At 43.9% G+C, this 15916-nt stretch overlaps 3 protein-coding genes across 3 annotated transcripts in view; all 3 read left to right on the top strand.

Annotated features, from left to right (window-relative positions):
• Window positions 1–6421, top strand: part of LOC114769289 (claudin-1-like) — a 33350-nt gene extending 26929 nt beyond the window's left edge. Inside the window, exon 6 of the transcript XR_003743202.1 lies at window positions 6364–6421. The gene's annotated coding sequence lies outside the window, so the exon portion shown is untranslated. The remainder of the gene's footprint in view (window positions 1–6363) is intronic.
• Window positions 1–10053, top strand: part of p3h2 (prolyl 3-hydroxylase 2) — a 30312-nt gene extending 20259 nt beyond the window's left edge. The window contains exons 2-15 of the mRNA XM_028962166.1: window positions 64–192; window positions 837–1026; window positions 2573–2704; window positions 3109–3236; window positions 4482–4571; window positions 4686–4726; window positions 5936–6027; window positions 6112–6239; window positions 6730–6825; window positions 6901–7051; window positions 7485–7602; window positions 8008–8083; window positions 8164–8304; window positions 8870–10053. Of these exons, the coding sequence (XP_028817999.1) occupies window positions 64–192; window positions 837–1026; window positions 2573–2704; window positions 3109–3236; window positions 4482–4571; window positions 4686–4726; window positions 5936–6027; window positions 6112–6239; window positions 6730–6825; window positions 6901–7051; window positions 7485–7602; window positions 8008–8083; window positions 8164–8304; window positions 8870–8962 (1605 nt within the window). The 3' untranslated portion in view covers window positions 8963–10053. The remainder of the gene's footprint in view (window positions 1–63; window positions 193–836; window positions 1027–2572; window positions 2705–3108; window positions 3237–4481; window positions 4572–4685; window positions 4727–5935; window positions 6028–6111; window positions 6240–6729; window positions 6826–6900; window positions 7052–7484; window positions 7603–8007; window positions 8084–8163; window positions 8305–8869) is intronic.
• A 1580-nt stretch (window positions 10054–11633) lies between these two features.
• Window positions 11634–15505, top strand: LOC114769487 (uncharacterized). Its single transcript, XM_028962546.1, has 6 exons — window positions 11634–11701; window positions 12293–12634; window positions 12838–12858; window positions 13998–14102; window positions 14563–14652; window positions 14979–15505. Exons 1-6 carry the CDS (start codon window positions 11659–11661, stop codon window positions 15137–15139), a joined length of 762 nt encoding a protein of 253 aa, XP_028818379.1. The 5' UTR covers window positions 11634–11658; the 3' UTR covers window positions 15140–15505.
• The last annotated feature ends 411 nt before the right edge of the window (window positions 15506–15916 follow it).

Genomic DNA, 15916 nt, shown 5'->3' with positions numbered 1-15916 from the left:
TCTAATCCGTCTTCCTGTTTTGTCTGTCTCTCCGTCCCTCTTTCCCGATTCTGTTTTGTTCAGCTGAAGGAGGTAGACAAAGCCGCCTCGGCAGCGCACACCTACTTCCAGGCCAACCCGGAGCATGTGGAGCAGTACAAAAGCACGGAGGGCCTGGAGCAGCTGGTCGACAGGGAGGCGCGGCCACACCAGGTGACCAGCAGATACGCTACCAGAATATGGGAATGTTGGTGTCGAGTTGGTGGGAGCTGAAGTAGTGACGCTCGTGGTGAGGGTAGTGTAGAAGACACTGGCATGAGCACTGACCTTGGATCAGGTGCTCGTAGCACAACAGAGATGGACAGGAACGTAAGTCTTCCCACGGGAGAGACTTTTTACTTCAACTCCACCACATTTCAAAGTCAAATATCGTACTTTTTACTCCACTACATTACACAAAGTCTGACGTGCCTTGTTAATTATGAGTTGTAAGGTAGTGACATAACTGTTTCAGATGTTAAGCTTGATGTCCGTGGGAGTCTGCAACTTTTGAAATGAAACCAGATTTATTTTCCAAAAACATGGCTGACAATAAAAATATAATCCCTGCATATAATATAAGTCATATTAACAGTACATTTTGCAGTTAGTAGATACAAGTGCGGTAAATGAGTAAAATTAGCCGATTAAGCAACATCTCACTTGCAAATGTGATAATGGAACATCAGAACCATCATAAATTTCTGTAATTTTGGTACTTAATTTTGTACTTTTGTGCTTTTACTCAAGTGTTATTTTAAAGGGGGAACTGGAGTAAAATTGTAAGGGTGATAATGCTGAACCGATGCCCGTTTCAGAGGGCCTTCAGCGAGGCGGTGAAGATGTACGACCAGGGGAGGTACGAGGAGGCCGCCGGGCTCTTCGAAGAGGCCCTGAGCGAGTACTACAGGGCCGACGTGGAGTGCCGGGTGCTGTGCGAGGGTCCGCAGAGGTTTGAGGAGCAGGACCACGTGCTGTACCGCCACAGCCTTTACGAGCTCATCTCGGGTGAGAAATACGATGCTCTTCCTGCAGCCCGGCGCACTAGTCCATCATTTACACGAGTCGAGGATCCATCTTGACGCTCCCATTACGAGATTAATCACCTAGATGCGAAGCGCAGCGGTTACCTCACGTCTGATGACTAACCAGATTGGTCTGCGTTCAGGAAAAAAAAACCCTCTGTTTGAAAACCTGACACGTTCCATCAGCACAAAATTCCTCACCGGGAGCCATTTGCGAGGGCCTCGCTCAGTACTTTAGACATTTTGATTATGGGTAATTGCTCGTGATGCAGATTTGCTCCATATGTCCATCTGGGATTACCTGAGGCCAGTGAGTGTTTAAACTGGAAGCTGGGAGCGATTATTTACGCCGTTTCAAAATGAATTTAATCGCCGGCAGAAGTTGTTTATGGCCAATGAAGTTTTGTATATTGGACTCAGAGTCGTCCTGTAAACACATCCTGCATGAAGGGAGGGGTATCGGGGAGGACGGCCACGGCCCTCGGAGCTAATAAATCCCCTTAAACAACATCGTAAACCCCTCGGCCCACACAGCGGGTGTGTGTGTGTGTGTGTGTGTGTGTGTGTGGAATCTCGAAGGCGGCGTGCCAGTTATCCTCCGCTCTCCCAGCCGCACTTTATCAGCAAGAACCATCATATCAGCGTGTGAGACGCGCCGCCATGAGGAACGTGGTGCCCCTGCATGTAAACCAAGCAGCAGACCGGGTTGTTTATTGGATTTCTGGATTCTTTTAATTTAATAGAAAAATAAAACATATTATTCCAACCAATTTTCCAGCCAGCTGTTCATTCATCATCAAAACACTGATAGATGAATAGAGAGAGAGAGAGAGAGAATGGGTTGACTGATTGCAGCCCATTCCTTCATAACCAGAGCTTGGAGTTGTGGGTTTTTGTGGGTTTTTGTTTGTCCACCCGCCTCTTGAGGATCGACCAGAAGTTCTAAATTAGATTTAAGTCCCAAACTGTTCTTCACCAAACTGTTCTTGGGTGGTTGGGAGGAGTTGCTGTTGGATGATTTTTGGTACTGTTCTTTATTCATGGCTGTGTTTTTAGGCAAAATTGTGAGTGAGCGCACTCGCTTGGATAAGAAGCAGCGCAACACATGAATGGGTGTTAGTAGCCTAGTGGGTAACATACTCGTCTATGAACCCAGGTTCAAACCCCACTTGCTACCGCTGTGTCCCTGAGGACGTGTCTCCATGGGGACTGTCCCTGTCACTACTGACTGTAAGGCGCTCTGGATAAGGGCATCTGGTAAACGCCGTAAATATAAATGTAAAAATGCAAATTGTCGTAATAAAAAACGGAAGCAGCAAACTGAAGACCAGTATTTGTTCCGTTCTCAAAACCTTTGGCCACGACGGTAGATAGAACGATAGTTTACAATTTAAGAAACTCAAAATACGAAACGTGACATGAAATACGAAATGTGAATTATTTCGTAGTTTTGAGTCCTCAGACCCATAGATGTGTTAGGTAGTGTAACCTAAAAGACCAGAAACATCGAACCAATGTCTCTGTTGCAGACCACTTCACCCAGGTCCTCCACTGCCAGCACGAGTGCGTGAGGGACCTGGCCACGCGTCCCGGCCGCCTCTCGCCCATGGAGAACTTCCTGCCGCTGCACTACGACTACCTGCAGTTCGCCTACTTCCAGGGTAAGCTGTCCAGCAGGAGCTGGGATATTTTCCACGATTACGATCTGTGCCCGGCAACAGATGTTTCTGAAGTGGCCAGCGGGATGTTCAACACTTTTACTGCTTTTCCCCGTTCCTGTTTTACTGTTTTTTCTGTATTAAATGTCAGCGCTTGGCCCTGAAAGGTCAACTCTCCTGCTTTCACTCAGCGAATAAGCAGTAGATGCTGCAGGCGGGCTGGGAAAACTGGTCCTGGATCAGTGAGTCAGGAATCTCTCTGCCTGTTGTTTTCTCAGCCTCTGTGACGGTCGGAATTTTGCACGTGGGCCGGCCGGGCGACGGTGGTGGCCTTTAACCAATCGGCTTGGACATTTGCATTCTGCTGATTCCTCCCGTCCCTGTCCCCTTTTTAACTTCTCCCACAGTGAACGCCGTCCAGGAGGCCTTGGCTTGCGCGCACACCTACCTCCTGTTCCACAAGGCGGCCGAGTTCATGATGGAAAACGTGGCTTATTACACGGACGTTCTGGGCCACGATGGGGAGCCTCGAGAGGTGAGCAGGTTCTCTAGGACTATTATTTATACTGTGCCATAAACCTATTTTAATTAAAAAGCCAGAATCAAGTACAAATAAGCATTTTGTTCATCAGAGCTGGAAGCGGATTAGTTTAAAAAAGATAAATCCTGAAACGGCCAATCAGCAGTCGGCATCATATAAGGAAGCCCCACTAGATGGAGCCACGCAACTGGGGAGCATCACAAACGAAATATACGAGAAATTTTGCTTTATTCTTATAACATTTAATTTACAGCATTTATTACATTAACATTTTACACTTACCAGACGCCCTTATCCAGAGCGACTTACAAGCAGTAGTTACAGGGACTGCCCCCCGGAGACACTCAGGGTTAAGTGTCCTGCTCAGGGACACAATGGTAGTAAGTGGGGTTCGAACCTGGGTTCATAGGCCAGTGTGTTACCCTCTAGGCTACTACCACCACATTAACACAATCGTTTTATAGACTGGCTGAATAAGTCATAATTCCAGGCTACAATATATTAACGTAAAATACACAGCAAAAGCAAATATGTAAAAATATTAATGTACGTATGTCAGCGGAATGTATATTATAAGAGCTGAGACTGAAGCCGCTCGGCGGTAAAGTGCTGGCCTGGCGCCTTTATATCCTTCGTTCTGTGTGAAATCGCACACTCGGCTCAGTGCACCTCTGGAGGAGCGCTTCTTGGAAAGTCTGGGAATGATTAGCATATGAAGTGCATGAGGGGAACCACTTGAAGGGCCATCAGGCCTTCCCTCCAGCTGCAGACCCCCATACCAGGCTTTTCCTACACCATCCCCCCCGGGACTGTGCCGGAGAGTCGTGTCCGTGGCTCTTTTTCTTCCTCCCGTAGCCACAGAAGCTACCGGCTTCTCCCATTTCATAACACTCGCAGTTGCCGATCCGCCCCCTTCCTTCCCGGCCATTGATGAAGTCCGGGAGCAGCGGCCCCGTATTTCATCTGTTCCGTACATAAGCGCCGGGCTCGGCTCCAGTTAAAACAGCTCCATTCTAATACGTGCCAGGAGCAGCGAACCAAAGAAGATGCCAAGAGAGGGGGCACCGCGCCACGCCGGATTCCTCCCCGAGGCAAGGCCAGCTTCGGTTTCAGTCCCAACCACGGAGGACAAGTCCATCAGCATATCAAGGGGGGGGGGGAGGCAGAGTGTGACGGGGACCTGGTTTGTGCCACCTAACATCCGTCTTGTTTCTTGCCCCGTTTCGCCGGTTCTCGCAGGAAGCTGAACGGTACCTCCGGCGCCACAAGCAAGAGTCGGAGCTGCTCGTACTGGGGAGCCAGAATATGGGGGTGGACTACGCCGAGGGGGTCAGTGCCACCTTTACACGCACCCCGCAACCTTTATTAAATGTACTTATATTAGGAATGTGTACACTGCGTCTGTTTTTTTTTTATTAATTATCGGGTCCTCATGCGTTTTAGAATTACTGGAGCAGCTCAGGTGGCAGAGAGGATGCCAGCAGGTAAGGACACTGTTATCATTATTACGATTATGATTATTAAATGTTGTGTGCTTTTGTGCTTTATCAATTCGCGTGTTGATATTGCAGCACCAACATATTTGAATGCAACCCACACGATTCCCTGGTTTTAGTGCAAATCTGATCATTTTTGATATTATTAGGTTCACAGCTCAGAAAAAAAAAGTGTGAAATTGTCTTTTAAATGCGGTCAGAGTCTGCAGGGAGTCTGTAACTCAACCTGCAAGGTGGGAGTGCATCGCAAGAAATTCAATTAAATGTGGTGTTGTCTTAAGAAGTTTAATAACCTTTTATAACATTTCTCACTGATCAGTTATAAAAAGTAAAACATTTACTTTGTTGTGTTACAAACCTAGCATACATCAAGGTTTAACTTTGCTTTTCGAACTTGTCCTAACGATACCTGTACACAGAGGTGGAAAGTAACGAATTACATTTTACGCAAGTGACGGTAATTGAGTAGTTTTTGTGATGGATTTTGGGTACCTGTGTAAACTCTACCCGAGCTGGCCTGCAGCACCGCCTTCTGGACGGTGTCAGTATGATGCCCCGAGATGCTGTCCCCATTCAGTTTCCTGTCACTCTCATCAGGGCAAAAAAAAACCCCACCAACTGCACTGGTGACAGTCAGAAAGAAACAGGTCACATCTGTTTTTATTACTCATCTGTTCACACTGACTTTATTTCTATCACTTTCATGTAATCTCAGTTTTTAAGAATTAAAAAAATACAGAACATTGATGAAGCATTAAAGGTCCCCCGACATGAAAATGTGACTTTGTGAGATGACTTAAGGGGACCACTAAGACCTATACAAAAGTAAAAACACTGTTCAGTACTGTATTGGAACAGTGATAAAATGTTCTGAGGGTTCGTAATATTATTTATTGAGGGGTGAGAAGCATATGGGGACATTTTGTGTGAAACCAAGATACAAATATCAACTTAAATCAAGTTGATCGGCTCTTTGTACTGGCAAAGGACGTGAGCAAATTTCAGACAGAAAAATCGAATATTTAGCACTGAACACCCAGAAGCAGTATTTTTAGCATTTAAAACGGCAGACAAAATATAGTTGATTTTTGCCCATTTGTGTGGGTTTTTTTTTCGCTCTCCTGGAACTTATTCCCACACGTTTCTCACCCCTCGACATGCAGAGTGTATGTTTCTGATCTGTTGGTGCCTTGTCAGAATTCCCTCCGGCACCGACGGCTGGCTGGAATACGTGCCCATCTCAGAGAAGAGGAACGCCACGGCGGCGGCGGCTCCGGAGCTCAGGGAAGGTGAGCTGAAGAAGGCCGATCGGCCATTTCTTCTGGTTAAGGCTTCTGCTGCTTTGCTTGACTGACGAGGGCCGAATCGCGCAGGAGGGCCGCTGCCGTACGAGCAGGTGATGGTGGCGCTGGACTCCGAGGCGCTGAACGGCACGCAGAGGGTCCTGCTGGACCATGTCATCAGCGAGGACGAGTGCACAGAGCTGAAGAACATGGCGCACGTGAGAACCTTGAGAACACGTTACCAAATTCCCCCGTTTCTTTAGCTGTGATCAGAAAAGAATCACTTGAACCGTGAGCAGTACAAACTACTAACTACTAACATTTTAAATGATTATCAGTATGGGGTGGTAGTAGCCTAGTGGGTAACACACTCGCCTATGAACCAGAAGACCCGGGTTCAAATCCCACTAACTACCATTGTGTCCCTGAGCAGGACACTTAACCCTGAGTGTCTCCAGGGGGGGACTGTCCCTGTAACTACAGGTGCTCTGGATAAGGGAGTCTGGTAAATGTAAAAACTCTCAATTAAGATGATCACACAATTTAATTAAGTGCACAATAATTTAATACTCATCCCACAATGTGCAAATACATTATTGTTTGTTTATTGCCCGTCTGTAAATGGAAAATATTAAGTTGAATATGTCATTTCTCATTGGGCCACAGTATTTAAAGGAGTTGCTGATGAGATGTTTCACATTTCCTCAGGCTGTGACCATGGCGGGGGACGGCTACAGAGGGAAAATGTCCCCTCACACGCCCAACGAACGGTTCGAGGGAGCGACCGTGCTGAGAACGCTTCAGGTCTTTTTATTTAAATGCCCCACGTTCCGTCGCATAAGCGGTCCCGTGCATGACGGCGGATCTGTGTGTTTCCAGTACGGCTACGAGGGCCGCGTTCCGCTGAGAAGCGCCCGCCTCTTCTACGATGTCAGCGAGAAGGCGCGGCGCATTGTTGAGTCCTACTTCATGCTCAACAGCACACTGCATTTCTCCTACACTCATCTGGTGTGCAGGACGGCCATTCAAGGTATCCTCACTGCGTCTCACACACACACACACACACACACACACACATATTTATATATACACACACATACATACATATTTTTAATGGTATTTTTGGCTGTTGGGGACAAAAATGTGTAGTATAATAAAGGATGAAGGAAGTGTTTAATGGTTGTGGTATTAGATTTATTTATCTGTACAATAAAAAAACTTGATATTCAATGTATGAAAAAATACCATCGCAATATTGTCCACTCACAGTTTGTAAAATGTAAATGTAATAAACGTCATATAATATAATTTACAATCCATAGAACACCCATTATCTGTACTACTGAGAGTTTTACTACATAAACCCATTTATAAATAAATATGAACATATATTTAAAGAATATAAAAGAAAAAATCCATCTGACAGAGGCGATAAAGTTCATTTGACTTTATCTGGCTTCCAGGGCAGCAAGACCACCGGAATGACCTCAGTCACCCCATCCATGCTGATAACTGCTTGCTGGACCCGGACGCAAACGAGTGCTGGAGAGAGGCGCCGGCATACACCTACCGCGACTACAGGTGATGCCTTTTTACCCTCTGGTCCATCACAGCTACCGCAGAGTAGAGGCTGCCACCAACTCGCCGGTTTTCACACCAGCAGCACTTTACTCAAGGGTGTGATGATGACTTCATCTCAGAAGACCACAAAGTCACAGGTTCAAACCCCACTTCATCCCTGAGCAAGACACTGAACCCTGAGTGTCTCCAGGGGGGACTGTCCCTGTAACTACTGATTGAAAGTCGCTCTGGATAAGGGCGTCTGATAAATGCTGTAAATGTAAATGTGTCTCCAGGGGAGGACTGTCCCTGTCACTACTGTGAATGTAAATGTGAGCGGGTCAGGTGCTGGTATCTGGTACAGGTGACGTGAGGGATGAGTGAAATCCATGAGTGCTAAATCCAGACGTGCTGTGTGTCTTGCAGCGCTCTGCTGTACCTGAATGGCGATTTTGAAGGAGGGGAGTTTATCTTCACAGAGATGGACGCCAAAACCGTCACAGTAAGAGCCACGCCCGATCCGATGACGCCTGGCTGTAGGCGCTAAGTCACCATGTCTGAGCTGCTTTTCCTCCGTTGCAGGCGGCGGTGAAGCCCAAGTGTGGTCGGATGGTGGGCTTTTCGTCTGGCGGCGAGAACCCGCATGGAGTTCGGGCGGTCACCAGTGGTCAGCGGTGTGCCGTGGCGCTCTGGTTCACGCTGGACCCCCTGTTTCGAGAGCTGGTGAGGAGTGGAGAAGCTCTTTTCTGGCCTTCAGAAAATCATTAATCATAGTACAAGACCTGTCTTTGTCAGAATAAGGCTTACAGCAACGTGAAAATATCCTGCGATGAGTTCGCTGTGTCTTCAGGTGTGAGCGGCCCTTTTATACTCGCTCGTTGGCGAGTCTGGGTTGAGTTGTGCGCCCCCTGGGGGCTTGACGGTGGACCACGGCTGTGACATTTACATTTGCATTTACATTTACAGAATTTACAGTACTCAGGGACACGATGGTAGTAAGTGGGGTTTGAACCTGGGTCTTCATAGGCGAGTGTGTTACCCGCCAGGCTACTACCAACCTGTTAGGTCTTTAGAAAGAATTTATTTTGAAAAGATGTCCCAATAGACACTTAAAGCATATAACTGTATTATATTGCTATAACTGTAGCGTTTATCAATACACACCGCACCACTGATTATGGTCGTACCAACAAGTTATAACAGGTATTTAACATGTAATTCAACAATAATACTACATTTTATTTGCATATTTTCATACAAACAGAAGGTCTGCTTCCAACTCCCACAGGAGCGACTCCAGGCGGACGAGGTGATGGAGGCTCTGGACGGCCACCAGCAGCGGGAACACGGGCTCCACATCAACCCCAAAGACGAGCTGTAAAGCGTGATCAAACTGTGTCCCCATCTATTTATTTAATGACGTGTGATTAGAACAAATCTATTTTTCTACGGTTTCGACTGGTTGTAAACGTGTGTGCTGTGTGTTTCGTGTTTTAACGCCGGTTCCTAAATTCAACATCCTCCCATTCCCGGCAGTTATTTCCAATGGACAGACGCAAGTGAACGACTTTGATGATACACTGAACTTTTTAGAAGCCTTAACACTGTACTGGGGTACGGGCTGGAAGTTTTACCCTATTTACTGTTCCTCTTTAAATTAATCTACGTTTAACAAAACTGACTGGAGCAGCTGGCAGTGTGGTTTGGTTCCATTTTTTTTTTCTTTTTTTGTGGGATTTTATGAGTCCGATGATTTGATGTAGGAAGCTCATCAGAACACTGAGCTGCAACAACACAGTGTTGATCAATCATCCTTTCACTTCTGTTCCAGTTCTTCACAGTTTGGACCTCAACGGCGAATTCTACTTATGTACCGCTTCGTGCTTGATATGTCGTTAGTCCTTAACAACTCGTAAGTCAGAAATATTGCATATTACACTGTAACTGGCACTTTTTCCATAAGTCCCGCAGAAGACACAGAATGCTGAGGCATGTTTGTAAAGATGGGTCACAGCTCTCCTGCTCTGAAGGGACCTGCATGCCGGCCAGTGATGCCAGATGTCAGCGTGCCGCCAGACCAGGCTTTTCGTGTCATTTTGCACTTTTGGACCTCATCAGCCTGTAGTCTAGGACCATCTGTCCATCGATCCTTCGCTGACTCCCATAAACAGCAGATGTCTTCCGCAGACACGTTTTCGCCATTTTGGAGGAGTTTTCCGGAGTCATGAACTCTTCATAACTGTTATATGTGAACAGTAGGGACGCGTTTGATGTTAGAAACTTTTTATGATAAAAGGTTCTGTTTTATTCCTGTTTCAAGGAATGGATATTTTGGTGTGAAATGTGCCTGTTCGGTCCTCTCAGAGCCTCATTTCCGGAGTTTGGGCTGGCATTATATGCCAGTAATATTTATGCCACATGTAATCTCTGTATCGAGAAGGATTTAAAATTAAAGATTCAATATTTCCTTTGTGGTTTATCTCGTGTCTGATTGCAGCGGCTGTGAAAATATTATTATTTGTGCATCTTATTAACAGATGGACAGTGAAAAAAAATCACAATTTTCAAGCAAACACTAATTGCCCAAAAATCACGACAAAAAAAACCTCTCGTTTTAGAAATTAAAAATGTATATTCTGTAATCAAACTGCCCCTTTTAAAAACAAATTCTTGCTTTTCAATTCATTTTTTAAATTGAAATCCAGAACACACTCATACTTTCTGTAACACAGAAATTACCATTTTTTATAGTATTTTTTTTGCGTACAATATAATTTTTAAAAATAAATTGCGATGCGTGAGATGGCTTTTAGTAGTTTTTAGTTTTTTAATCAGGCAGTCAGGCAGTGCTATGGTTGCACCTCGGCTTCCTTTTTTCCGTGTTCTGCTGCTGCTGGACCACTGCGTTTGTGCTGAACTTGCTTTTTGTGCCCACGCTGGTTGCAGCTGTGGGTTGAGTCGTGCTGCTCGGAATCAATATATTTCCACATTCTGCAGCTCAGGCTCCGAAACTGGATCCCTGGAACCTACTGAGAACCAAACCTGCTAGTTATGTACGCCCTAAAGACTAAAGACTAAGACTAAAATGGAGACATTTTGAAGAAACATTTGTATTTGGTATTTGATGTATGAGGAGAAAGTGAAGTATGTTTAATGAACCTGTTTTTACCTTCATGGCTGCTTTGTGCACTATTGTCACCATTTGATGAGATGCTCTTTATCGTGAGTGAATGAAAAGGAAGTGCTCAGAATAAACCCTCAGGACTGTTGGACACTGTCCCCGTTGTCCTCAAGGTGGAGGAGAAGACAAGAGTGTAAAATACTGCAATCACAGCAAAAGCTCCCTGATTTGGAGAGACACAAATCTTCAACTTATTATTTATTACATTACAACGTCAACCTCATTTTATAGTCCCGCGTCTTCAGTTCTGTTTTATATTGTTAAAAGCCATAAATGAGTAGGTGCGTCCAAACTTATTTTACAAAAACACTACGATGGATCTTGTATACCATCAGAGTTTGTGTCTTCACCAGTGCTACCAAACAAGGCAACGTCTACAAACGACTGCACACTCTGCAAAATGTTCACATCTAAACACATGCAATATGCACAGATTAATTTTCATCAAAAAGCAAGTTTGATGTAGGGTCCTCCATGGCGCTTTTGCGATGCCTCTGGAGAAGATGATTACTTGTTGAGCGTGGTCCAGTTCTACTTGCCAGAATACTTGAAATGAGTCTGGGCTGAAAATGACATGATCATTTCTCTCAGTGTCACGCTTTAAATGTCACCAGTGCAAGATCAATCCGTCTTTTTTTTTTCTTCCAAAATGTCTAACAGCCCAACCACACTGGAACCCAGCAGCCTCTACAGACCTTCTCACATGGACATGAAAGAAACCAGCAGTTCATCTGACATTTGGGGTCTTTTTCTTTCTTTCTTTCTTTCTTTCTTTCTTTCTTTCTTTCTTTCTCACATTGTCTCTCATAACTCCTCCTCCACGCCGAGTGCTTTTATCTTGATTGTTCAGGAAGACGGTGCTTCTCGCTCTGACACAGACGGCACCGTCAGTCAGAATGGCTCCTGTTTACAGAGTCGCCTTCTTACTGCTGTATATGGGTAAGAATGACATTTATGCTCTTAATACACATAAATACATTTACAACACTGTGCTTCTATAAACAAGTAAATACTGTTAAAGAATCACACGTTTTTTTCAACATTTGATAATCATGTTATATACAGTAGCTACGTATTAGTAACACATTATATAGCTGCAGAGGCTTAAAGGCTTAAACAATTGGTTATTTCCAAAAACCGCTGGAAGGGATGCATTGAATCATGTGATTAATGTCTGGTGGTTTTGATGCAACCCCTACATGAACCTTCACGTCCATTCATGTTGTTACATCGGATGTTGTCGGTGCTGCTTTTCGTATTATTACATTTTATTTTTGGACACTTTAGGACATCAGCACTACTGTCAATGCATGATGAGCATCTATGACCATGCTTTTCATGTGCAGTTTTCTAAAAGATATAAAGCCATATATGTTAGGTTTGAATTTTAATTTAATCATTTATTTAATCGTTTGAATTTTGTTATGAGAAGATAATCAGAGTTCAGATCCCTGGAGACCTTCTCCATTTACTGTAATGTTGCTGTATGCAAATGAATAATTAATATTGGTTATTTCTTCATCTCTGCAGGAGCATCAGTGTATTTTGGTTCTCTTGGATCTACAATGAGCGTGTTCCAGTCTCCAGAGAACATCACAGCTGCAGCCGGCTCCACAGTGGGGATTACGTGCACTCCTTCATGGGACTACGAGTACTTCAAAGTGATGTGGGACTACGGCGGGACGCGTGTGAACGTGTCCGCCATGAATCTTTTGTCTTCACGCTTTAATGCATCAAGTCCTTGCAAAAAAAAATGCACACTGACAATCAAAGATGCAACAACAACAGACAGTGGATGGTATTTCTGTCAGGTTAAAATCGAAATTCCTGTTGTGAAGACGGCCAGAGGCAACGGGACCCAAGTTACCATTCGTAAGTGTTTGGCCCGGCTTTTCTGTCAAAAGAAATATAATCTAGAGTCTGGAGATAAATCATCATGTCATAGACTTCAGTATTCATAGTTTCATTGTTACATATTCTCAGCATTATTGTTATATAGTCCATTCGAATTGTAGAATTTTACGTAAATTATGAACACATGTTACATGACGTTTTTCCTTTCTTATCTTCTGTAGATGCCTCATCCTTTTCATCTGGTAAATCTACACATTTATACATTCTGCATACATTATATACTCTTTGCTCACTTTTTGTATTATTTTAATGTTTTAGAAAACTCTCTACAGACGAATTAAAGTTCCTCTTAATAGTTTTATATCACGTTTTATTGTTTTTGCCTCATATGGCAGTAAATTGTACTTATATTGCCTTATTATGTAGTGCTGGAATAGTAGTGAAATGATCAGGCACCCCGGCTGGTGTTCAAGCCCCTGCCGTATGACAAGCGGTCTTTTACTTTTTGTTTTTAAAATGTATTTTACAATTTCACATTTGAATTTTTTCTTGATTTTTTTTTATTGTGTAATGCTTGATAAATGACAAATGGCTGGTGGTGGCCTAGTGCCAAACTTGCTCGCCTATGAACCAGAAGCCCAAAAGGAAGAAAAATAAATCACTGGATTTAATTGAATAAAGGATGTTGGTTCCACATCATTCCTCTGATTTAGGGTTTCCTAATTTTCCTAATTTCCTAATTTTCCTAATTCCTTGCCATAATTTCACCACACATTAAGTGAGTAAATAACTACAAGTTAGTAAGTACTGTTAAGTAAATTAGAACATTTTAATTCGTTTTAAATATCAAATGATTTTATCAAATTGAGCAAATGTAATTTATCATTGAATCCAAATTAAAGACATTTACATTTACAGCATTTACCAGACGTCCTTATCCAGAGTGACTTACAATCAGTATTTACAGAGACAGTCCCCCCTGGAGACAGTCAGGTTTAAGTGTCCTGCTCAGGGACACAATGGTAGTAAGTGGGATTTGTACCTGGGTCTTCTGGATCATAGGCGAGTGTGTTACCCCCGAAAGACGTTATTCTTACATGATCAAATAATTTTTTTCTAACTGTGATGAGTTTTGAACGTTATATTTATCAGTTTTTTTTCAGCGTAGGTTCAAACCCCTACTTACTACCACCGTGTCCCTGAGCAAGACAATGTGTCCAGGGGGACTGTCCCTCTAACTACTGATCGTAAGTTGTTCTGGATAAGGGCATTTTAATCATTCGGCGAGCTTGTCTGTGCACGGCCCTAGTAACCACAGTGAATTAACACTGAACTGATATTAAATAAGAATCTGAGTCTACATGCAGTTTGCCCCCCTCAGGTGACCCGGTGGTGCCGGCCGCTGCTGCCGCCACAGGATGTTGCCTTGTGATTGCTGTTATTGCTGTCTGTGCAATCTGGCGCCGAAGGTTGCGTGAAGATAGAGGTACTTATTAAGATTTTTATATAATATTCTATTACACTGATGTGTGAATAGATATGTGAATACAGCAGTGCACAAGCCGATAATTGGCAGTCCAGAGGCCATCTCCTCAACGTCTGATTGGTTCTTTCCCACTGAAAGACCCTGGAAAGACGTGTCACCGCTATAACATTTCACTTCTGTGAAAAACAGCCTTGCAAAGTCACTGTGCTGCTCGATGCACTGAAGATCAAGGTCAGTTAGATGGAAATACAGTAACGTGTGCACGCTGCCTGCTTGCTTGTGTGCAGGCCTCCATGCAGGGGCGGGTCAGAGGCGCTCGGCCGTGTGGTTATACGGTTTCAGACAGGACGCGAAAGCAGAGCGTTACTCGAATAGTTGCACATCAGCCAGCGCGTGGTTACCGCGGGTACCGCCACTGCGTCCCCTGATGAGGCCTGTCCTGTTTGCTGTTGCTCTGCAGAGAACCCCGTTTATGACAACGTGCAAGTCACGAACAGACACGCGACCGGCAAAGACCTGGCCGCCACGACAGCATCCAGGAATCAGCAAAGTAAATCATCCGGTCCCACATCCCAGACTTGTGACTTGTGTCTGGGACATATCTGACCTGTCTTATTCTTACACAACAATGTTTAAAATGCAACAATGATGAAAGTACTGAGATATTTCATTTAATACTTTTAAAAATGTAAGTTCAATTTAATGAGAATGTAAAGAGAGATGAAATGTGAACATAAGATTTTAGAAATAGGTTTAGAAAGTCCAAATTGGACTTGTGTGTGGCCACAAATGCTATATCGAGGTGGCAAAGCGGTCTGGGTTTGGCAGTGTAACATCAGGGGAAACTGCATTGGCTTCTTTGTGTGTCGCTTGTAGTGAACCACATTTATGTGAATATGCACGCGGTTCCGCGGAGGACAGCACAGGCGCGGCCGGCAGTGCTGACCTCCTCCGGCGGCCAGACGCCGGCCTATCACAACGTGAGAGACCGGAGTCCAGCGAGGAGCCAGGCGACATGCCAGACCTCACAGCAATGACGTGGCGCACAGCGACCATTGTGAACGGGTGATAATTATCACATATCATTATGAATAAAAGTTTTTTGTTTTAAATATTACTCCTGACAGAATGTGAACGTCCTGGTTTTATGCTTGTTGGCCTGATCTCTTACACTCATTAAACAGTTGCGGACACCAGACACTAGAAGCCACCACAATTCTATTTCAAGACTTCAAGACTTTTATTGTCATTGTACAGTTACAAAGATGCTACAAAGATGCAAGAAAACAAGATATATATATATGTATGTGTGTGTATATATACACACACACACACACACACACACACACACACATATATATATATAATAACACTACATATACAATATATAGGTACAAGAGACATGGGGGTACATGCATATGCATAGCACACATTTAATGGTTTTATTCTATTTAATTATTTTATTGTTTTTACATTTTGGCAATTAGGAATTGTGGTGATGTTACACCACTGATCCATAAAATTATGAATTGTGTGCTTGCATTAGGTTGCTGCTGAAATGCACCATGCATGTTGATTCTTGGTCCAGTATTATTTCACCTTCATGATCCACATCACTGAGACTGAATTTCATCTGTCTGCAATGAAACGAGATTAAAATAGATTCTGATACATGGCAATTTTCACGAAGCCTTTATTTCGTTATTTTAAATTAGGGTGTCGATCACAAGCAAACTAACCCAAGTAATTATCTAATGGATTAGTAGATGTGGGTTCAATTACATAATCATTATTTCAAACTATTTATTATTCTT

The sequence above is a fragment of the Denticeps clupeoides genome, chromosome 19 (genome assembly GCF_900700375.1).
Source record: "Denticeps clupeoides chromosome 19, fDenClu1.1, whole genome shotgun sequence".
Classification (NCBI taxonomy): domain Eukaryota; kingdom Metazoa; phylum Chordata; class Actinopteri; order Clupeiformes; family Denticipitidae; genus Denticeps; species Denticeps clupeoides.
The sequence above is the reverse complement of the archived record's forward strand: the minus strand, read 5'-3'. Positions and strand labels throughout refer to the sequence as shown.